Genomic DNA, 23,766 nt, shown 5'->3' on the forward strand with positions numbered 1-23,766 from the left:
GTATCTCTGAAGCCATACATGCCACTGAGTTAAGTCCTGTTGTCCCATTGAGTGGACATCCTGGGCTTTTCAATGATATCACATGTGTGCGGATGGGACCTTGTCAAAATTCACTCCCTGCTTCTTCAAAATGCCTGCCATCACAACAAGCACATTTTATGGAAAGAAGAAAGGTAAGTGTTTAAATGTGTAATTATCATATTTGAGAGTTTAAAAGGCAGAATGTTTCTAGTAAGTAAATACCTCAAGAATAGTTTGGTGAGTTTTCAGAACAGTGTACTCATTTTTTCACATTAATAAGAGCTCAGTTATAGGTGTCCTCTGTAGTGGACTTCAGGATGCACTATTTTTGTTTTTCACCTGTTTTACACAATACTGTAGGAAACAGGCAGAGAGATTGAACAGAATCATTGAGGAAGACTCAGACATGGACTTGTCAGATGATGAGGAACCAGAGGCAGTCACTGAGGCAGAGGAGGAGGTTGACAGCTCAGAGGATGAGGCATCGGCTGAGGAAGAGCAAGACACAGTGCAAGATGAAATGCCCCGTCGTCCACTATGGGCCAAAAGTGACATGTAGGGTTTGGAGGGCTTTTGATTCAGCATTACTTAACCTACATGGATAAGGTTTAGGCAGCCTATAAGAAATTATATCTATAAAAAGTTCAAATCCATTGTTTGTCCAAAACACATAAAGGTTTCACAGATGAGCTTGTGATCAGGCTGATAAGTGTATGAAAGCTAGAGTTCAAACTCCTCTTGGGTGAGGAACTGATTGCCCAGGCACAGTCAGGCGAAACAGATGCCATCGAGTCCAGTGACATGGAGTCCAGTGATGATGAAAATGCTCCTCCAAGCAAAAGGAGGAGGACCCAGACCCAGCCAGATGAGGGAGTGAGGAAGTACGGTGCAGTCCATTTGCCAAGGATGATCGACGCAACCCATGCATCCAGATGCAGACGAGCAGGATGTAAAAGCAAGACCTATATGAAATGCATCAAGTGCAATATGTCAAAGGAAAGCTCTCAAGAAAAGAAAAAAAACAGTCAAATGAAAAACTCATTGGTTCAGTTGGGAAAAAAAGTCAAGAAGTTCATATTCTTGAACAATGCAGAACCCTGCAAGTTTGAGTTCATTTAATTGTGGGTTTTAAATGGGTTTAAAATGAATATTTTCCTTTTCTGGCTTAGTAGTAAAAAAAAAATCATATTGCTACGAAACGAGTCCTAATGTCCACTACAGTGCACATACAAAGAAATGAAAATATGGTTTGCAATTTTTTTCTTTGCAACATGTTTTTTTCACCCCAAACACTTATGTGATGTAAAAAAAATGAAAGTTTTAAAACCATTTTTTTGCTGGGTCTCAGGAGGATATTACCAGTCCCGAAACACAGTCACTGCCCCACGCACAGCGCGTGCTGAACCGCCCCGCCCCACGTATGATCCCTCCATGTGTATGATGCGTTTCAATCAGGGATTATAGAGTGTATTTTCTTATCTAAATCCAGACACATTTTCTTCGTAAACAATTGCAGCAGTTTAATTCCAGTAAAACCTGGAAGCTAAAAAGAGCATTATTCTTTATAGTACTTTTAATGTTCATTTTATCTGTAAAATTTGCCTTAGCACTTAACAAACAAGACCTTCTGTGTTTTAATAGTGTTGTGGTTATTATGATAAGGAAATACCATCATTTAATATTTGAATATTTAAATTAGTCACGGGAAATACTATGGAAGAAACCATTTTACTTCCTCATAGCTCTCAGATGAACCCTTCCTCCCCCAGGTATTGAGCAGCACCACTGTGACTCTGATCCAAGCTGCGATCCTAAATCAGTGCATATGAACACCATGTGTCAAGGGGTGCAATAATCGATCTCCAGACAATGGTTTCTCTCCAAAAACAGTCCATGTTTAATAATTTAATACACAAAACAAAAGTAAATAAATGCTGAACGCAGTAGGGATTCAAGGAAATGCATGCACATGGATTAGGGAGTGGTTAACATGTAGAAAACAGAAAGTACTAATTAGAGGAGAAACCTCAAAATGGAGCGAGGTAACCAGTGGTGTACCACAGGGATCAGTATTAGGTCCTCTGCTATTTCTAATCTACATTAATGATTTAGATTCTGGTATAGTAAGCAAACTTGTTAAATTTGCAGACGACACAAAAATAGGAGGAGTGGCAAACACTGTTGCAGCAGCAAAGGTCATTCAAAATGATCTAGACAGCATTCAGAACTGGGCAGACACATGGCAAATGACATTTAATAGAGAAAAGTGTAAAGTATTGCATGTGGGCAATAAAAATGTGCATTATAAATATCATATGGGAGATAGTGAAATTGAAGAAGGGAACTATGAAAAAGACCTAGGAGTTTATGTTGACTCAGAAATGTCTTCATCTAGACAATGTAGGGAAGCTATAAAAAAGGCCAACAAGATGCTCGGATATATTGTGAGAAGTGTTGAATTTAAATCAAGGGAAGTAATGTTAAAACTCTACAATGCATTAGTAAGACCTCACCTTGAATATTGTGTTCAGTTCTGGTCACCTCGTTACAAAAAGGATATTGCTGCTCTAGAAAGAGTGCAAAGAAGAGCAACCAGAATTATCCCGGATTTAAAAGGCATGTCGTATGCAGACAGGCTAAAAGAATTGAATCTATTCGGTCTTGAACATAGAAGACTACGCGGTGATCTGATTCAAACATTCAAAATCCTAAAAGATATAGACAATGTCGACCCAGGGGACTTTTTCGACCTGAAAAAAGAAACAAGGACCAGGGGTCACAAATGGAGATTAGATAAAGGAGCATTCAGAACAGAAAATAGGAGGCACTTTTTTACACAGAGAATTGTGAGGGCCTGGAACCAACTCCCCAGTAATGTTGTTGAGGCTGACACCCTGGGATCCTTCAAGAAGCTGCTTGATGAGATTCTGGGATCAATAAGCTACTAACAACCAAATGAGCAAGATGGGCTGAATGGCCTCCTCTCGTTTGTAAACTTTCTTATGTTCTTATGTTCTTAAAAATAAAGCAGGTCGCCCCTATACCAGCAATGGTATCGGGGAAGCAAAACACAGCGGGTTGCAGTCCCAAATAATAACAAACAATAACACTCCAGTACCACAATCCTCGTGCACGAAACTGTGCTCTTGTGATGAGTGTTCTTTTTCCCGGGTGGTGCTTGGCTGTGCTGTTTGGTGCTGTGCAGTGAAGAACGGTGAGCCTGGGTTAGTACTGGCTCCGTGGCTGCAGCTCCATTCTCCATCCTACTCCTCGCAACAACAGAAACAAAAACAAACAAATGCAGACTCCGGCTTTGTCATCAACATTCAGTGCAAGAGGCCGTACCTGCGTAGCTGCGTCCCCTTTGTACTACCCAACTCCTCCCTGCAATCAGCTCGGCGCCCCGGTGTAACCAATCGCTGCTTGGCCCGCAGCTGATCCCCGTCTATCCCTGTTGATCAGGAGGGATATTTACAACATTGATTCTTTCTCTCTTTATCACAGTGCAGTACAGAGCTGCTCTCTCTGGAAGGACAGGAATGCAGTACAAAGCTGCTCTCTCTGGAAGGACAGGAGTGCAGTACAGAGCTGCTCTCTCTGGAAGGACAGGAGTGCAGTACAGAGCTGCTCTCTCTGGAAGGACAGGAGTGCAGTACAGAGCTGCTCTCTCTGGAAGGACAGGAGTGCAGTACAAAGCTGCTCTCTCTGGAAGGACAGGAGTGCAGTACAGAGCTGCTCTCTCTGGAAGGACAGGAGTGCAGTACAGAGCTGCTCTCTCTGGAAGGACAGGAGTGCAGTACAGAGCTGCTTTCTCTGGAAGGACAGGAGTGCAGTACAGAGCTGCTCTCTCTGGAAGGACAGGAGTGCAGTACAGAGCTGCTCTCTCTGGAAGGACAGGAGTGCAGTACAGAGCTGCTCTCTCTGGAAGGACAGGAGTGCAGTACAGAGCTGCTCTCTCTGGAAGGACAGGAGTGCAGTACAGAGCTGCTCTCTCTGATGGGACAGGAGTGCAGTACAGAGCTGCTCTCTCTGGAAGGATATGGAATTCATACCCAGTACTGGGGAACCACACTTTAGGAAAGTTTCATGAAAACCAAGCTTCATTGTTTTTTCATATAACTAGACTTTGAAAAAGCATTCTTCACTGTATTTCTTTCAGTAAGATTCTGGTTATACAAAAAGGCCTTGGAGACCTTAGCAAAAACCCAGAAGGTTTAAAAGAAAAGAGAACAGAATCTATTTAGCAGAGAACAAGCACAGTATTGTTTATAAAATCTTAAAAGGAGTTGACAAACCATAGCCAATACTTAGAAATCGTTCCAGCGGTGAATAACACTTTGTATTTATCGAATCTCATTTTGGAGTCTTGCTTTCATTCAAATTTGCAATAACAAAAATCGAATTGGATTTTGGTACAATGACGTCAAATATCTCCCTTTACGAAAAGACACAAGCACTTTCACCACAAACCATCAAACAGGATATCCTGTACTTAACTAACAGGCTACTGCTGTTTGCATTAACCTTGTAGTGAACACCTCCTGTGCTGTTTGCATTAACTCTGTAGTGAACACCTCCTGTGCTGTTTGCATTAACACTGTAGTGAACACCTCCTGTGCTGTTTGCATTAACTCTGTAGTGAACACCTCCTGTGCTGTTTGCATTAACTCTGTAGTGAACACATCCTGTGCTGTTTGCATTAACTCTGTAGTGAACACCTCCTGTGCTGTTTGCATTAACTCTGTAGTGAACACCTCCTGTGCTGTTTGCATTAACTCTGTAGTGAACACCTCCTGTGCTGAAATGGTTCTTTCAGCTTTGGTTCTTGAGATAAAACTACAGAAACAGCAGCTTTTCATCAATATACTCTCTTATAGCACAATAAAGTGTAATAAAGCACAGTGAAAGAATGGTAAAGCACGAGGAAGCATTATAAAGCACAGAGAAGTGTGGTAAAGCATAGGAAAGCATTGTAAAGCACAGTCATGGTAAAGCATAGGGAAGCATTGGTAAAGCATAGAAAATAAAACACAGTAATCAAAACTCTTTCTAGAGCAGCAATATCCTTTTTGTAACGAGGTGACCAGAACTGAACACAATATTCTAGGTGAGGTCTTACTAATGCATTGTAAAGTTATAACATTACTTCCCTTGATTTAAATTCAACACTTCTCACAATATATCCGAGCATCTTGTTGGCCTTTTTTATAGCTTCCCCACATTGTCTAGATGAAGACATTTCTGAGTCAACATAAACTCCTCTATCTTTTTCATAGTTCCCTTCTTCAAATTCAGTATCTCCCATATGATATTTATAACGCACATTTTTATTGTCTGCGTGCAATACTTTACACTTTTCTCTATTAAATGTCATTTGCCATGTGTCTGCCCAGTTCTGAATGCTGTCTAGATCATATTGAATGAACTTTGCTGCAGCAACAGTGTTTGCCATTCCTCCTATTTTTGTGTCGTCTGCAAATTTAACAAGTTTGCTTACTATACCAGAATCTAAATCATTAATGTAGATTAGGAATAGCAGAGGACTTAATACTGATCCCTGTGGTACTCCACTGGTTACCTCGCTCCATTTTGAGGTTTCTCCTCTAATCTGTACTTTCTGTTTTCTACATGTTAACCACTCCCTAATCCATGTGACAGAAATACAATGATTCTTGGAAGTAAATCTCCCGCCTGACCTGTGAGGGCGCTAAGCAGCGAGAACAGAGTTCCTTGGACGAGCTGGCCTGACAGTTCTTTCCCAGGGTTCAAGGGAAGTCGGACAGCTAGAAAGGGGGCGGAACGCCAGTGCATTAACTCATCGACCCAGAAGGGAAACGATGTGGCAGTCGCAGATTGGAGGGGCGGCTGCACCCGTTTACCAAGGGGTCATGTGTGATGGCATAAAAGGGGACAGAGAGAAGCAATCTGTTCCTTCACTTTGGTTTGTGTTATTGAACCTGAAAGGACCCGTGAGAGACCAAGTGATAAGACGTATGTGGCAATGTGCCCTGCCCCTGTGTGCATTTCTGTGTTATGTAAGGCGTGTGGTGTGTTAATGTTGGTGTATAGATATTGCTGCACAGGATATAAATGGGTGTGTGTATGTAGCAGGGCGATTGCCCTGCACGTGTGTATTTAGTGTTGGTATCATTTGTATGGGGAAATGGGTTTATTGTGTATCGTTTTGGAGTTGATTTGTGTGATTACATTATTGTTTACAGACGGGCACTCGATTGAGACTTGCTGCCTGCTAGGCTTGGTTGAGGGGAAGGGCAGCAAGTGATTGCCTGTGCTGGACCTCAATCAGCAGGTGGGCAGGTCTTGACCAAGTGTCCGTCAGTTTAAAAACATCCGCGGGAGATGGCTCGGGGTGACTGCAACGCCATGCCAGAGGGGAGTGGCGTATACTCGGGAGGAGAGGGTCCGCGCTGCAAGAACGACAGCTACGCAACCCTGAGACTGCAAGCGGTGCTTGTGAAGGCAATGCCCAGCCAAGGCCGTATGAAGCAACAGGAGCCGTTGTATGAATACCGGCTCATCAGTAGGTTAGTTTAGGGGATAGTGATCCCATGTGATGTATAGCGAGGGTTACGTAGTGTAGCTGGTTCCTGGAGCGGGACGCCTCGTTTTAAGGCTAACGCTCGCCCTCTGGGGCACCTTTTATTTGTAGTTTTTGTACTGTGTTTTATTTTGCCTTTTGTACAGCTTGCTGTATGTGTCCTCTGTGCGTTACCATGGCTGGTAACGTCACATGACTATCTTTATTTCATTTCTGTTTTGTATTAATAAATCCTGCGCGGTGTTTCAACTCCACCTCCAATGTCTCTCTGTGTTGCTTGAACAGCGGTGACCCACGCACGTGACACAAGCAAGACCCTGTCACAGTGTAGCACGAGTTATTTAAAATGTATAATTGCATTTAGGCACAGGGATTGCACTGCACGTCACGTGCATTTAAAGTACTTAATAATATGTGAGCACGGGGTTGCACAGATTTAGTTCACGTGCTGGGATTCAAGTGAATAATTTATTGGTAATTGAATCCCAGCACAATTGTATATGTAGATGCACGTTTCACTCACTCGAGGTTGTGTGTTCGGTGAATGGAGAACGGGTGTGGAGAGGAGAGAAAGTAAAGTAAACTAAAATAATAATTGTTAGAAGTATTTGTACTCACCGTGTTTGTTTGTCTGTTAGTCCACCGTTTGTTTAAGTGTTAATCCGTTTTGTTTGTCTATTTATTTTGGCCTCAAGTGCCGTGTCCTGTTTTCTGTTTAAACCTTTTATTTTGCAATAAACGTACTGAGCGCAGCCATTGCGGCTCAGTTTCACTCATCACTACTGCCTGTCTGTGTACTCCTTTCTGGTCTGACGTCACCACTACAGCCTGCTTGCCACAGCGTATCATGAGTGATTTGTTTGTTTGTCTATAATTGTCTTGTTTGTTATTATTAGACAGATAACACGTTCCGGAGCTGTTGCCAAGAGCCAGCCCTGAAGCCGGAACAGCACTGCACTACTGTTACTTATAAATCTGTATCACCCACCACAAACACTACTGCACGCACCCAGGACTGGTGACCGTGTTAGTATATTGTGAGACGGATATTTGTGTTTTTTATATTTACTCTGTGCACTACACATTGTTGTCACCAGACCTGGATATGAAATATAACCTTTTTCCAAACTGGATTACAAACCTCTCTGTCTGCTGAATTACGCACTGCATCACTCCTGCACCTGTACCCAGTCAACCACTTTGCCACAATGCATTTCCTTGAATCCCTACTGCATTCAGTTTGAGAATCTTTAATACAGGACTTTGTCAAAAGGCGGATCTTATGAGATGCTGCCCTCTTCCTGCAGAACCATGCATACGCCAGATAGTCAGCACAGATCTCCCGTTACAGTCACCTTTTTTAAAAAAACTTTTGTGCAAACTCCATTGCCGAACATGTATTTAAGAAAAATAAAACCGTGCTGTGGAAGGGTACAAAATAAAGTGTGCAGTTTTTAAACCGCGGCTCGTTGCTCCTTCTAGCAGTGGAAGCCCCGAGAAACAGGCACTGCTCAGTATCCTCTCTTATATACAGTGGGACGGCTCAGTCCCCCTAAACTAACTATCTGCTTGCTTGCACCACCGGGTCTGTCTCATGCTGGAGTTGCCGCTTTGTCTCCCCGACTCGCTGCTCCAGACTTTCCAGTTTTCGATTCCAAGTATCAGGATTCCGCTGTGAAGTCACGATCCACTATACTTCCTGTATGAGCCAGAGAGGATACAAAGCATTGCCTTTTCATTTAGCCATTCACCCCGTATGGTCCCACCTTCCAGCCAATGACAGAGCATCAGCCAATTAATTCACAGCTGACTCCTGTCAATAAGACAGTCCGAACCCCCTACAAACTCATGCATGCGCCTGATGGCCAGTCCAGATCCCTCCTCTCTCACACATCCTCCCCCTCAGAATGGCACCACCGGTCCATTCGAAAATTCTACTTCTCATGCCTTCCCGAGAGAAAAAATCAGCGTTTTGGTGTAGTTTTCCTGCTCGGTGGACAACCCTAAAGGCATAAGCCTTCATTCGGTGGAGCCATGCAATCTGTGACGAGGGTGAAGTGCCGCCCCAGGAGGTGGTACCGGAGTGACTCGACTGCCCATTTTACCGCGAGACACTCCTTCTCGATGGTACTATAGTTTTTCTCATGGGGAAGGAGCTTCCTGCAGATATACAGGACCGGGTGCTCGCTTCCCCACACCTCCTGAGACAACACTGCCCCGAGACCTGCCTCTGACCATCCGTCTGCAGGGTAAACCTCCGACTAAAGTCCGGACTGCACAGCACTGGCTTGCTACACAGTCTCCTCTTCAAAGCGAGATCTGCCAGTACCCCTTTGTTAAATCCAGTGTCGTCATAAAGTGAGCCGTGCCTAGACGCTCCAGCAATTCCTCTACCTGGGGCATAGGATAAGCATCGAACTTCGATTTTTCATTGACTCTTTTAAAAATTTTATGAGTTTATAAAAGACCTAGGAGTTTATGTTGACGCAGAAATGTCTTCATCTAGACAATGTAGGGAAGCTATAAAAAAGGCCAACAAGATGCGTGGATATATTGTGAGAAATGTTGAATTTAAATCAAGGGAAGTAATGTTAAAACTTTACAATGCATTAGTAAGACCTCACCTAGAATATTGTGTTCAGTTCTGGTCACCTTGTTACAAAAAGGATATTGCTGCTCTAGAAAGAGTGCAAAGAAGAGCAACCAGAATTATCCCGGGTTTAAAAGGCATGTCGTATGCAGACAGGCTAAAAGAATTGAATCTATTCAGTCTTGAACAAAGAAGACTACTTGTCGATCTGATTCAAACATTCAAAATCCTAAAAGGTACAGACAATGTCGACCCGGGGCACTTTTTTGACCTGAAAAAAGAAACAAGGACCAGGGGTCACAAATGGACTAATAATAGAAGCACTTAATCCCCCGGCTGAAATGTGCACAAGCAGGCCCCTCTCTTGTAATTGGTCTCCTGTGCCTGCTGCAGATTGTCACGAGCCCATTGACCCACAGATTCAAGACGCCTGCGCAGATCCAACACATACCATATTAGTCGAATTATCCTGCTGTTCCTCCCACATGTCTCTGACGAGATCGAGCACGCGCCGGGGTCTCCGCCCATACAGCAGCTGGAATGGGAGGAGAACCCCGTGGAAGCCTGCAGTGCCTCTCTAATCGCAAAGAGCAAGGGAGGAATCAGCTATCCCAGTTGCGCACATCACTTTCAATGAATCTACGCATCATGCTTTTTAGAGTTTTATTAAAACGTTCTACCAATCCATCAGATTGAGGGTGTGTGGCAAAGTGGTTTGCTGTGTGCAGGTATAGAGCTGATGCAGTGTTCAAGACAAGGACAAACAACAAAGTACTTGTGAAATGAAGGTTTATTTATAATCCAAAGTCTGATGACAACAGTAAACAATAAAGAGAACAGACAATACACAACTATGTGTATGGCTCTGTTTAAATCCTCGGGTTCAGTCCCGAAATAATAAACACGGTATTTTAAACACACACAATAAACACAAACACGGTCACCAAGTGAGTGCTGTAGTGCCATCATTAAAAGTAGAAATGCAAAAAAAATTTTGTGAACGTGCTGTGAAAAAAATTCCCCAACGTAGGAAATCTACCGAATTTAATACCACTCAGAATGTCCCGTTATACGGTATATACTGTATTAACTTAAAACAGATCTTTCTGCTGACACCTCCAGGCATGTCAAAGTTTGTAGATAGCGCTGTGCATCTGACTGGTGCCTTTTAAGCTGACTATGTAGTAAGCGTTGGTCACAATCGGTGAACTGTAATTTGCAGTGGTAAGTTTGCTCTTATTACGATGGATCGGTGGCTGGTTCGTGCAAAAAAAAAGAAAAACAGCCGCAGCATGCTGTTGTTTTTTTTTTAACCAGTATGTATGTGTGTTGTTGGGGGGGGGGGGCGTCAAGTACCACAAACAAGAGGAAGGGGGGCGTGACCCAAAAAGTTTGAGAACAGCTGGTTTAGAGGACAGGCTGAGAGCAGTAGGTTGTGTTCTCAGTTTAAGCACTGAGATGCACAGCTTGGGTGCGCTTCTGATTTGGGTTTGTTTAAATGCTTTGTTTGTTTTTGTTCCTGTTTTGCTGATGAAAGTGCGCATCTATGCTTAAACTGAAGCTTTTCGACTCTGGGTCTACTTCCTGCCATTTACCAGCCTTGGCCACAACGCTTCCCTTTCACAGCCTACGACAAGGAAGAATTAGATGACTTGTTTGAAATTTTCACACAACCCAGGGCCAGAGGACACACAGTTGGAAATAGAGTGGAGACAGTTCTTGACACAGAGTGTTGAGGGGATGGAATGGGTCACACAGAGAGTGGAGGGGGTGGAACGGGTCACACAGAGTGGAGGGGATGGAATGGGTCACACAGTGGTGAGGGGATGGAATGGGTCACACAGAGAGTGGAGGGGATGGAATGGGTCACAAAGAGAGTGGAGGGGATGGAATGGGTCACACAGTGGTGAGGGGATGGAATGGGTCACACACAGAGTGGTGAGGGGATGGAACGGGTCACAAAGAGAGTGGAGGGGATGGAATGGGTCACACAGTGGTGAGGGGATGGAATGGGTCACACAGAGAGTGGAGGGGATGGAATGGGTCACACAGAGAGTGGAGGGGATGGAATGGGTCACAAAGAGAGTGGAGGGGATGGAATGGGTCACACACAGAGTGGTGAGGGGATGGAATGGGTCACACAGAGAGTGGAGGGGGTGGAATGGGTCACACACACAGTGGTGAGGGGATGGAATGGGTCACACAGAGAGTGGAGGGGATGGAATGGGTCACACAGAGAGTGGAGGGGATGGAATGGGTCACAAAGAGAGTGGTGAGGGGATGGAATGGGTCACACAGAGAGTGGAGGGGGTGGAATGGGTCACACAGAGAGTGGAGGGAGTGGAATGGGTCACACACACAGTGGTGAGGGGATGGAATGGGTCACACAGAGAGTGGAGGGGATGGAATGGGTCACACAGAGAGTGGAGGGGATGGAATGGGTCACAAAGAGAGTGGAGGGGATGGAATGGGTCACACAGAGAGTGGAGGGGGTGGAATGGGTCACACAGAGAGTGGAGGGGGTGGAATGGGTCACAGAGAGAGTGGAGGGAGTGGAATGGGTCACACAGAGAGTGGAGGCAGTGGAATGGGTCACACAGAGAGTGGAGGGAGTGGAATGGATCACACACAGAGTGGTGAGGGGATGGAATGGGTCACACAGAGAGTGGAGGGGATGGAATGGGTCACAAAGAGAGTGGAGGGAGTGGAATGGGTCACAGAGAGAGTGGAGGGAGTGGAATTGGTCACACAGAGAGTGGAGGGGTGGAATGGGTCACACACACAGTGGTGAGGGGATGGAATGGGTCACAGAGAGAGTGGAGGGAGTGGAATGTGTCACACAGAGAGTGGAGGGGGTGGAATGGGTCACAGAGAGAGTGGAGGGAGTGGAATGGGTCACACAGAGAGTGGAGGGGTGGAATGGGTCACAAAGAGAGTGGAGGGGGTGGAATGGGTCACAAAGAGAGTGGAGGGGGTGGAATGGGTCACACAGAGAGTGGAGGGGTGGAATGGGTCACACAGAGAGTGGAGGGAGTGGAATGGGTCACACAGAGAGTGGAGGGGTGGAATGGGTCACAAAGAGAGTGGAGGGGTGGAATGGGTCACACAGAGAGTGGAGGGGATGGAATGGGTCACACAGAGAGTGGAGGGGATGGAATGGGTCACACAGAGAGTGGAGGGGGTGGAATGGGTCACACAGAGAGTGGAGGGAGTGGAATGGGTAACACAGAGAGTGGAGAGGATGGAATGGGTTACCTAGCTAACTTGTTGATGTTTAACAATTTCAGAGACAACACCTTAAGGCAACAGGCAGGGGTCAAAGGGCAAGCAGTTCCGTGTGCTTTGATATTTTCTTGTTCAAATATTTACTGTTATCCACACACAATATGTTTATTGAGAGCCAATTGGAACAGTTTACTTTCACCATTAAGATTATGATATAGAGATGCAGTTCTAAAGATCTTGTGGTACAATGCATTCGTAACTAACAAAATAGTTCCATGCACATTTATTTATTATATTGGTCTCAATGTGCAGTTCTGAAAGAAACACATGTTTTAGTAAACATATACTTTGATTTTAAAGCATCTGGTATTACACAAGGTAAAGCAAGCCATGCTTTTAGACGGCCTTGCACTTCCTGGGTTACCTGGAGGGCGACATTGTCCACGCCCCTTCAACGGGCTCTTTCCTGTCAATGCACAAGATGAGACAGCAACTGGAGATTGAGGAGCTGGCACACCCTCAATTCTTAGAAGTCTGCATCCCTATCAGACTGAAAGCTACCAGGGAGATGGAAGAGAGTCAAAACAGCTGGGTTCAGATAGGCAGAAGCAGGGAAAAAAAGAAACTTAGTCAAACACAACCACCAGAAATCAAAATCTACATCCCAAAAGTAGACAAATCTAAATCTAAAACAAAACGGCCAAAATGGTTTAATAGATCAATTTAAAAAAAATATTCAGCGAAAAAAGGCACTTTACAGAGCATTTAAAAGGGACCAAAAACAAAGTACACAGAAAGAGTACTTGGAACTGCAAACACAAGTCAAAAAAGAAGTTAGAAAGGCCATGAGAGAGATAGAAATCAATATTGCTAAGGGGGCTAAAACCAATTCCAAAATGTTTTTCCAATATTATAACAGCAAGAGAACATTCAAAGAGGAGGTTAAATGTCTAAGAGATACAAATGGCAAAATCATAGATGAAGAAAAAAAAATAGCAAATATATTAAATGATTACTTTTCACAGGTTTTTACAAAGGAGGACACAGACAACATGCCCCACATGTCAACCTGTTCCTATCCAATTTTAAATAACTTTAGCGTAACAGAGGCAGAAGTGTTAAAGGGACTAGGAGCTCTTAAAATAAACAAATCCCCTGGGCCGGATGAGATCCTCCCAATAGTACTCAAAGAAATGAAAGAAGTTATTTACAAACCGCTAACCAAGATCATGCAACAGTCTCTTGACACAGGGGTTGTACCGACAGACTGGAGAATAGCAAACGTAATACCGATCCACAAAAAGGGAGACAAAACCGAACCAGGTAACTACAGACCAATAAGCCTGACTTCTATTATATGTAAACTTATGGAAACTATAATAAGATCCAAAATGGAAAATTACCTATATAGTAACAATATCCTGGGGGACAGTCAGCATGGTTTTAGGAAAGGGAGATCGTGTCTAACTAACCTACTTGACTTTTTTGAGGATGCAACATTGAAAATGGATAATTGCAAAGCATATGACATGGTTTATTTAGATTTCCAGAAAGCTTTTGACAAAGTCCCGCATAAAAGATTAATTCTCAAACTGAACACAGTAGGGATTCAAGGAAATGCATGCACATGGATTAGGGAGTGGTTAACATGTAGAAAACAGAAAGTACTGATTAGAGGAGAAACCTCAAAATGGAGTGAGGTAACCAGTGGTGTACCACAGGGATCAGTTTTAGGTCCTCTGCTATTCCTAATCTACATTAATGATTTAGATTCTGGTATAGTAAGTAAACTCGTTACATTTGCAGACGACTCAAAAATAGGGAGGAGTGGCAAACACTGTTGCAGCAGCAAAGGTCATTCAGAATTATCTAGACAGCATTCAGAACTGGGCAGACACATGGCAAATGACATTTAATAGAGAAAAGTGTAAAGTATTGCATACAGGCAATAAAAATGTGCATTATAAATATCATATGGGAGATAGTGAAATTGAAGAAGGAATCTATGAAAAAGACCTAGGAGTTTATGTTGACTCAGAAATGTCTTCATCTAGACAATGTGGGAAACTATAAAAAAGGCCAACAAGATGCTCGGATATATTGTGAGAAGTGTTGAATTTAAATCAAGGGAAGTAGTGTTAAAACTTTACAATGCATTAGTAAGACCTCACCTAGAATATTGTGTTCAGTTCTGGTCACCTCGTTACAAAAAGGATATTGCTGCTCTAGAAAGAGTGCAAAGAAGAGCGACCAGAATTATTCCATGTTGTATGCAGACAGGCTAAAAGAATTGAATCTATTCAGTCTTGAACAAAGAAGACTACGCGGTGACCTTATTCAAACATTCAAAATCCTAAAAGGTATTGACAATATCGACCTAGGGGACTTTTTTGACCTGAAAAAAGAAACAAGGACCAGGGGTCACAAATGGAGATTATATAAAGGGGCATTCAGAACAGAAAATAGGAGGCACTTTTTTACACAGAGAATTGTGAGGGTCTGGAACCAACTCCCCAGTAATGTTGTTGAAGCTGACACCCTGGGATCCTTCAAGAAGCTGCTTGATGAGATTCTGGGATTAATAAACTACTAACAACCAAACAAGAAAGATGGGCTGAATGGCCTCCTCTCGTTTGTAAACTTTCTTATGTTCTTATGTTCTTATGTTCTTAATGTGCACAATGCAGCAGCGTGATTTATTTTGTGTTAGCGGAAGCCTATGCTAAAGTAAAAAGAAAGTGCACTTTCATTTGATTTTATACTGTACTGTATACTGTATGGGCCTACTGTACAGATTTATATTGTAACACTCGATGAAATTACTGTCAGAAATAAGGCAGTCTTGACAACAGAGCGCAGTTCAATAGCCGGCAATAGCACAGCTCACAGCACACGATTCTCCACTCTGAATCCACACACCTGATGCACCCTCTTTATCCCCCCCCGAGACCCAGACACAGAAACGCAAAGTTACAAGTTATGTGAGGCTCGGCCAATCAGCGCCTACTGACCTTTAACTAACAACAATGTAATACGGTCTCCGCTTCTTCGTCCGGGGTTGCAGACGCCTCTGGCCACTTCGTGAAGTAGCCCATAGCTCCCACAATGCAATATGTTCACTTTTCCTGGTTTTAGTCAGAATCCTAGCGCCGGTATTCTGAATGAGCTGTAAGCAGGGTACTATACCAGAGAAAAGTGCATTACAGTAATCAATTCTAGATTAAACAAAAGCATGCATTAGTCTATAGGCATCAGATACAGAAATAATTGGTCTAAGTTTGGCTATATTTCTCAAATGGTAAAAATATACTTTTGTAACTTCCCTAATATACAGGTAAGTCTCAAATGATAGATCAGGATCAAAGATGACCCCCCCCCCCCCCCCCCCCCATTTTTCCTTTCTAGTTTAAGATTTAATATAATCCATCACACATTTTTTAGTTGGTTCTGCGAGCCCACGAGCATAACCTCTGTTTTATCTGAATTTAGCATTACATTAATTTATGCTGTATGTTATCCCTGTACATATCATGAACTGACATGACTGTTATGTGACACCTGACATTAATAGGGAAATATTAGTGAGAAAAATAGTTCCTATAAAAAACAGTGAGGTCATACTTTATTCCTGAATTTAGCCAGCTGGTTAAATTGTACACAGAGCTAACAAAATAATCCCTGTAAATACGAAGAACTATGAAAGATGCAAACATTATGTATTTGATTTGTAATGGTATTTTTTCATAGCATTTGTAAACAATGATGTTCAGATTTTAACACTTAAAACGAGCTCCCCTGATTCTACAAGCTGCTCTAATCAAATGAGAGCTGATAGCGCCCTCTTGTGGGAGTTTCTTTTTTTTTAACTGTAATTTGAGCCGTATCTTATAGCGTGCTTTCTACTGAAATATGTCATGTTAGATGTCAGGATTCCCAGTCACTATTGCCAGGAGGAGAGGACACAGTTGGAGTCGGGGCAGAGGGTATGAGACACTTCTTTAGCAGAGAGTGGTGAGGAGTTTTTGATATTCTTTGTAAAGTGGTGACTAGTCGGCCAGTTTGACTATTTTTACCTCAACTATTGTACAGTGCCTTGCGAAAGTATTCGGCCCCCTTGAACTTTGCGACCTTTTGCCACATTTCAGGCTTCAAACATAAAGATATGAAACTGTAATTTTTTGTGAAGAATCAACAAGTGGGACACAATCATGAAGTGGAACGAAATTTATTGGATATTTCAAACTTTTTTAACAAATAAAAAACTGAAAAATTGGGCGTGCAAAATTATTCAGCCCCTTTACTTTCAGTGCAGCAAACTCTCTCCAGAAGTTCAGTGAGGATCTCTGAATGATCCAATGTTGACCTAAATGACTAATGATGATAAATAGAATCCACCTGTGTGTAATCAAGTCTCCGTATAAATGCACTTGCACTGTGATAGTCTCAGAGGTCCGTTTAAAGCGCAGAGAGCATCATGAAGAACAAGGAACACACCAGGCAGGTCCGAGATACTGTTGTGGAGAAGTTTAAAGCCGGATTTGGATACAAAAAGATTTCCCAAGCTTTAAACATCCCAAGGAGCACTGTGCAAGCGATAATATTGAAATGGAAGGAGTATCAGACCACTGCAAATCTACCAAGACCTGGCCGTCCCTCTAAACTTTCAGCTCATACAAGGAGAAGACTGATCAGAGATGCAGCCAAGAGGCCCATGATCACTCTGGATGAACTGCAGAGATCTACAGCTGAGGTGGGAGACTCTGTCCATAGGACAACAATCAGTCGTATACTGCACAAATCTGGCCTTTATGGAAGAGTGGCAAGAAGAAAGCCATTTCTTAAAGATATCCATAAAAAGTGTCGTTTACAGTTTGCCACAAGCCACCTGGGAGACACACCAAACATGTGGAAGAAGGTGCTCTGGTCAGATGAAACCAAAATCGAACTTTTTGGCAACAATGCAAAACGTTATGTTTGGCGTAAAAGCAACACAGCTCATCACCCTGAACACACCATCCCCACTGTCAAACATGGTGGTGGCGGCATCATGGTTTGGGCCTGCTTTTCTTCAGCAGGGACAGGGAAGATGGTTAAAATTGATGGGAAGATGGATGGAGCCAAATACAGGACCATTCTGGAAGAAAACCTGATGGAGTCTGCAAAAGACCTGAGACTGGGACGGAGATTTGTCTTCCAACAAGACAATGATCCAAAACATAAAGCAAAATCTACAATGGAATGGTTCACAAATAAACATATCCAGGTGTTAGAATGGCCAAGTCAAAGTCCAGACCTGAATCCAATCGAGAATCTGTGGAAAGAACTGAAAACTGCTGTTCACAAATGCTCTCCATCCAACCTCACTGAGCTCGAGCTGTTTTGCAAGGAGGAATGGGCAAAAATTTCAGTCTCTCGATGTGCAAAACTGATAGAGACATACCCCAAGCGACTTACAGCTGTAATCGCAGCAAATGGTGGCGCTACAAAGTATTAACTTAAGGGGGCTGAATAATTTTGCACGCCCAATTTTTCAGTTTTTTATTTGTTAAAAAAGTTTGAAATATCCAATAAATTTCGTTCCACTTCATGATTGTGTCCCACTTGTTGTTGATTCTTCACAAAAAATTACAGTTTCATATCTTTATGTTTGAAGCCTGAAATGTGGCAAAAGGTCGCAAAGTTCAAGGGGGCCGAATACTTTCGCAAGGCACTGTACTTGTATTAGGAGTCATTCCTCTCCTATTCATGTTGTTGATGCTGAATCATTGGGATCCTTTAAGACCTGACTTGACAAAGGTTTGGTATCAATCAGCTGCTAACCAGACGAGCGCTGATGGGCCGAACGGCCTCCTCATCTTCATAACTTGAATTCATGAGCATTTTTGATATGCTATATCTTTTTAGAATAAAAGGTACTTTGTTCAAATGAATACAGTCGCAGACAAAAGTACTGAGGAGCAAAAATGCACATTCTAAGAGTGGTTTCACTGGTGCATTCTACATCATACAACACCCTTCCATTCGCACACTTTTGACTCTATAACAATCTGTAAGTCTTTGTAATTGCTTCCACACACTTGGAGGTGGGGGGGGGGGGGGGGGAGAGAGTGAAATGGAATTCCCCCTTCAACAGGTTATACACAGTGGGTGTGTAAGTGATTGTGGGTGTGTGCGTGCTTGTGGGGGTGTGTGGGGGTGTGAGTGCTTGTGGGTGTGTGAGAGCTTGTGGGTGTGTGAGAGCTTGTGGGTGTGTGCGTGCTTGTGGGGGTGTGTGGGTGTGTGAGAGCTTGTGGGTGTGTGCGTGCTTGTGGGTGTGTGTGTGCTTGTGGGTGTGTGAGTGCTTGTGGGTGTGTGCGTGCTTGTGGGGGTGTGTGGGTGTGAGTGCTTGTGGGTGTGTGAGAGCTTGTGGGGGTGTGTGGGTGTGAGAGCTTGTGGGTGTGTGCGTGCTTGTGTGTGTGTGCTTGTGGGTGTGTGCGTGCTTGTGGGGGTGTGTGAGTGTTTGTGGGTGTGTGAGTTCTTGTGGGTGTGTGCGTGCTTGTGGGGGTGTGTGGGTGTGTGAGTTCTTGTGGGTGTGTGAGTGCTTGTGGGTGTGTGCGTGCTTGTGGGTTTGTGAGAGCTTGTGGTTGTGTCAGAGCTTGTGGTTGTGTGAGTGCTTGTGGGTGTGTGAGTGCTTGTGGGTGTGTGAGAGCTTGTGGGTGTGTGAGTGCTTGTGGGTGTGTGAGTGCTTGTGGGTGTGTGCGTGCTTGTGGGGGTGTGTGGGTGTGTGAGTTCTTGTGGGTGTGTGAGAGCTTGTGGGTGTGTGAGAGCTTGTGGGTGTGTGAGTGCTTGTGGGTGTGTGCGTGCTTGTGGGGGTGTGTGGGTGTGTGAGTTCTTGTGGGTGTGTGAGAGCTTGTGGGTGTGTGAGAGCTTGTGGGTGTGTGAGTGCTTGTGGGTTTGTGAGAGCTTGTGGGTGTGTGCGTGCTTGTGGGTGTGTGTGTGCTTGTGGGTGTGTGTGGGTGTGTGAGTTCTTGTGGGTGTGTGAGAGCTTGTGGGTGTGTGAGTTCTGGTGGGTGTGTGAGAGCTTGTGGGTGTGTGAGTGATTGTGGGTGTGTGTGTGATTGTGGGTGTGTGCGTGCTTGTGGGGGTGTGTGTGCGTGCTTGTGGGGGTGTGTGAGTGTTTGTGGGTGTGTGAGTGCTTGTGGGTGTGTGAGTGTGTGAGTTCTTGTGGGTGTGTGAGTTCTTGTGGGTGTGTGAGTTCTTGTGGGTGTGTGAGTGCTTGTGGGTCTGTGTGTGCTTGTGGGTCTGTGTGAGTGCTTGTGGGTCTGTGTGTGCTTGTGGGTCTGTGTGAGTGCTTGTGGGTCTGTGTGAGTGCTTGTGGGTCTGTGTGAGTGCTTGTGGGTGTGTGAGTGTGTGAGTTCTTGTGGGTGTGTGAGAGCTTGTGGGTGTGTGAGTGATTGTGGGTGTGTGTGTGATTGTGGGTGTGTGCGTGCTTGTGGGGGTGTGTGTGCGTGCTTGTGGAGGTGTGTGAGTGTTTGTGGGTGTGTGAGAGCTTGTGGGTGTGTGAGTGATTGTGGGTGTGTGAGTGCTTGTGGGTGTGTGTGTGCTTGTGGGGGTGTGTGGGTGTGTGAGTTCTTGTGGGTCTGTGTGAGAGTTTGTGGGTGTGTGAGAGCTTGTGGTTGTGTGAGAGCTTGTGGTTGTGTCAGAGCTTGTGGTTGTGTGAGTGCTTGTGGGTGTGTGAGTGCTTGTGGGTGTGTGAGAGCTTGTGGGTGTGTGCGTGCTTGTGGGTGTGTGTGTGTTTGTGGGTGTGTGTGTGCTTGTGGGTGTGTGCGTGCTTGTGGGTGTGCGTGGGTGTGTGAGTTCTTGTGGGTGTGTGAGAGCTTGTGGGTGTGTGAGTGCTTGTGGGTGTGTGAGTGTGTGAGTTCTTCTGGGTGTGTGAGTTCTTGTGGGTGTGTGAGTTCTTGTGGGTGTGTGGGTGCTTGTGGGTGTGTGCATGCTTGTGGGTCTGTGAGTGCTTGTGGGTGTGTGAGTGTGTGAGTTCTTCTGGGTGTGTGAGTTCTTGTGGGTGTGTGAGTTCTTGTGGGTGTGTGCGTGCTTGTGGGGGTGTGTGGGTGTGTGAGAGCTTGTGGGTGTGTGCGTGCTTGTGGGTGTGTTTGTGCTTGTGGGTGTGTGCGTGCTTGTGGGGGTGTGTGAGTTCTTGTGGATGTGTGAGAGCTTGTGGTTGTGTGAGTGCTTGTGGGTGTGTGAGAGCTTGTGGGTGTGTGTGTGCTTGTGGGTGTGTGAGAGCTTGTGGGTGTGTGAGTGCTTGTGGGGGTGTGTGGGTGTGTGAGTGCTTGTGGGTGTGTGAGAGCTTGTGGGTGTGTGCGTGCTTGTGGGTGTGTGAGTGATTGTGGGTGTGTGTGTGCTTGTGGGTATGTGAGTGCTTGTGGGTGTGTGAGAGCTTGTGGGTGTGTGCGTGCTTGTGGGTGTGTGTGTGCTTGTGGGTGTGTGCGTGCTTGTGGGGGTGTGTGGGTGTGTGAGTGCTTGTGGATGTGTGAGAGCTTGTGGTTGTGTGAGTGCTTGTGGGTGTGTGAGAGCTTGTGGGTGTGTGCGTGCTTGTGGGTGTGTGCGTGCTTGTGGGTGTGTGTGTGCTTGTGGGGGTGTGCGTGCTTGTGGGGGGGTGTGGGTGTGTGAGTTCTTGTGGGTGTGTGAGTGCTTGTGGGTCTGTGCGTGCTTGTGGGTGTGTGAGTGCTTGTGGGTGTGTGTGAGTGCTTGTGGGTCTGTGTGAGTGCTTGTGGGTCTGTGTGAGTGCTTGTGGGTGTGTGAGTGTGTGAGTTCTTGTGGGTGTGTGAGTTCTTGTGGGTGTGTGAGTTCTTGTGGGTGTGAGAGTGCTTGTGGGTGTGTGAGTGCTTGTGGGTCTGTGTGTGCTTGTGGGTCTGTGTGAGTGCTTGTGGGTCTGTGTGAGTGCTTGTGGGTCTGTGTGAGTGCTTGTGGGTGTGTGAGTATGTGAGTTCTTGTGGGTGTGTGAGTTCTTGTGGGTGTGTGAGTGTGTGAGTTCTTCTGGGCGTGTGAGAGCTTGTGGGTGTGTGAGTGCTTGTGGGCATGTGAGTGCTTGTGGGTGTGTGAGAGCTTGTGAGCGTGTGCGTGCTTGTGGGTATGTGAGTGCTTGTGGGTATGTGAGTGCTTGTGGGTCTGTGTGAGTGCTTGTGGGTGTGTCTGTGGTCGGGGGGTGTTTAAAGTGTGTAGGTTAAGAGGAGGGGGTAGGTAAGGGTTGTTTTTAGGGATCAACCATTCAAAATAATCAGTATAATGAATTAGTATAAAATAAGAAATGGTAATTGATGAGTGGTATTTAAGACCATCCTTTGGTAAGTAAATGTGGAGTTAGCATCATGGTGAAGTCTATTACAATGACTGATTCACAGTCTGCAGAATAACATACAGCACATGTAACAATGTAAGTGTGACATACAGACAGAGAGACACCTCCACATAGCCACACAATCTGAAACTCCCACTCACTTCTTCTAATTCATGTTAATATCAAGTTATATTACAGTTGGATAAAGTGGTCTTCTACATAAATGGAGAAATGTAAAGCTTTAATATATTTCAAAATAAAAATAGAATTTTGAAAGAATATTAACTACAGGGTGTAGCAAATGAACATGGAGATAAAAGTTCTCAGAAAGACACTTGAAATGTCTTCTCTGGTTATATACTATTATATGATATGCTTTGTTCTTGGCTTTAAGATCCCTGAATTTAATAAAAATGTTCTGCTTTGAGTCTGACGTCAGTCCCGAATCAGTCATTCAGCATCAGTGCTGGCAGTGGGTCCCTCTGTGATGTTCGTTTAGTCAGGTGAGTGAATGGCAGATTTGTAATTGACAGCAGCACTCGTCTTTCTCCTTTGCTGTCTGCCTGCCAGTTGTTTAATGTGTGAAGCTGCATGGCAGGAATCCCAGCTGTATCAGAGTGTGTGAGGTCACTGTGAGCATCATCAGGCACACTGCTGGGGCGGCACTGAAGCACCTTCACTGTTTATTTCGAGGCTCTCTCTCATATTAAAGTACGTGGTGCTAACAAAGAAAGAAAACTCGCCTGTTCCTGTGTGAAAAAGCTATAACTGTCCCCACCACTATTATGTTTTAACACAGAATATTTAGCCTCATATAACTGCATTCAGTTTTCATGTGTGTGTCCTATTTTTTTTTTGTTAAAAAGAGGCAAGACTACCCGAAAATGACACACTTGTAAATTTACAAAGACGACCTAGAAATAATAAAATACAAGTATTTTTGGCCTCCTCGCTTATCAATTTGATTCCACAGTTGCCGTGTCACCTTCAGCTCTGTTACTCAAAGCTTTCTCTTGAGCATTCGAACGCCTACAGAAAACAACTTGATTACAAAGTTAGGTTCCTCAGGTTCTAGATTACAGAGTTAGCTTCCGCAGGTTCTAGATTACAGAGTTAGCTTCTGCATGTTCTAGATTACAGAGTTAGCTTCCTCAGGTTCTAGATTACAGAGTTAGCTTCATCGGGTTCTAGATTACTGAGTTAGCTTCCTTGGGTTCTAGATTACGGAGTTAACTTCCTTGGGTTCTAGATTACATAGTTAGCTTTCTCGGGTTCTAGATTACAGAGTTAGCTTCCTCGGGTTCTAGATTACAGAGTTAGCTTCCTTGGGTTCTAGATTGCGGAGTTAGCTTAGATAAAATATTCCAAGACTAGTTCCCTGTTACCTTAGATAAGATATTCCAGGACTAGTTCCCTGAACCTTCAGAACTCATAACTTTGAGTTCTACTCTAGCAGTTCTTATTTTAACTCTCTCCAAATCATAATGTCCTTTGAGTGTACTCTCCAGTATAAAACCAACCTTTCTCTGCTCTTTCTGCACTGTGTAGCTGCTGTTAGTCTATTTCGTTCTCCCTCTGTGTGAAGCTCAGGGCTGTTGTTTTACAGTAATTTTAAGTTGACACTGTCAAAGAGCTGCTAAATATAGCTCTGGGGCTTGTTAAGTGTTTGGATAGCACCCCCTCCTCACAAGAGAGAGAGGACTGCTGACATCAGAAGGCTGTGACTCACAGTGACTCATTTGTGTAGCTTCACTTTTCAGTGGGTCTTGTCAGATTTCAGAGAATTACTGGTGTGTTTTAAGCCTTACTCCCCCAGGTATGGAAGAGGGGAGAGGGAGGTGGGGGGGTGCTTTTTTTGTTAAAAGATGCTTAAAATAATTGTAACTAACAAAATAAGTACATACGATTATTGCACATCAGCTCACTATAAATGTGTAGTTTTGAAAGAAATACACATTTTAACAAACAATTATTTTAAAACATCTGGTACTACACTGAAATCTTTGTTTGCAGGCCATGCTTTCAGATCACCTGGAGAGAGAAATTGTCTCCCTT

General features: G+C 44.3%; 1 protein-coding gene across 1 annotated transcript; it reads left to right on the plus strand.

Annotated features, from left to right (window-relative positions):
- The first annotated feature begins 28 nt into the window (after window positions 1-28).
- Window positions 29-4,098, plus strand: LOC131709233 (uncharacterized). Its single transcript, XM_059011377.1, has 3 exons — window positions 29-173; window positions 382-2,906; window positions 3,526-4,098. The coding sequence occupies exons 2-3, from the start codon at window positions 1,953-1,955 to the stop codon at window positions 4,096-4,098; spliced, it is 1,527 nt and encodes a 508-aa protein (XP_058867360.1). The 5' UTR covers window positions 29-173; window positions 382-1,952.
- Window positions 4,099-23,766: the final 19,668 nt, after the last annotated feature.

The sequence above is a fragment of the Acipenser ruthenus genome, chromosome 42 (assembly GCF_902713425.1).
Source record: "Acipenser ruthenus chromosome 42, fAciRut3.2 maternal haplotype, whole genome shotgun sequence".
Lineage (NCBI taxonomy): Eukaryota > Metazoa > Chordata > Actinopteri > Acipenseriformes > Acipenseridae > Acipenser > Acipenser ruthenus.

Bases quoted from the DNA above. Each gene is read 5' to 3' on its own strand.
- LOC131709233 (XM_059011377.1), top strand. From the start codon at position 1,953: ATGCTGAACGCAGTAGGGATTCAAGGAAATGCATGCACATGGATTAGG. The intron at 2,907-3,525 runs GCTGACACCCTG...TCTTTATCACAG, and splicing joins TCCCCAGTAATGTTGTTGAG to TGCAGTACAGAGCTGCTCTC.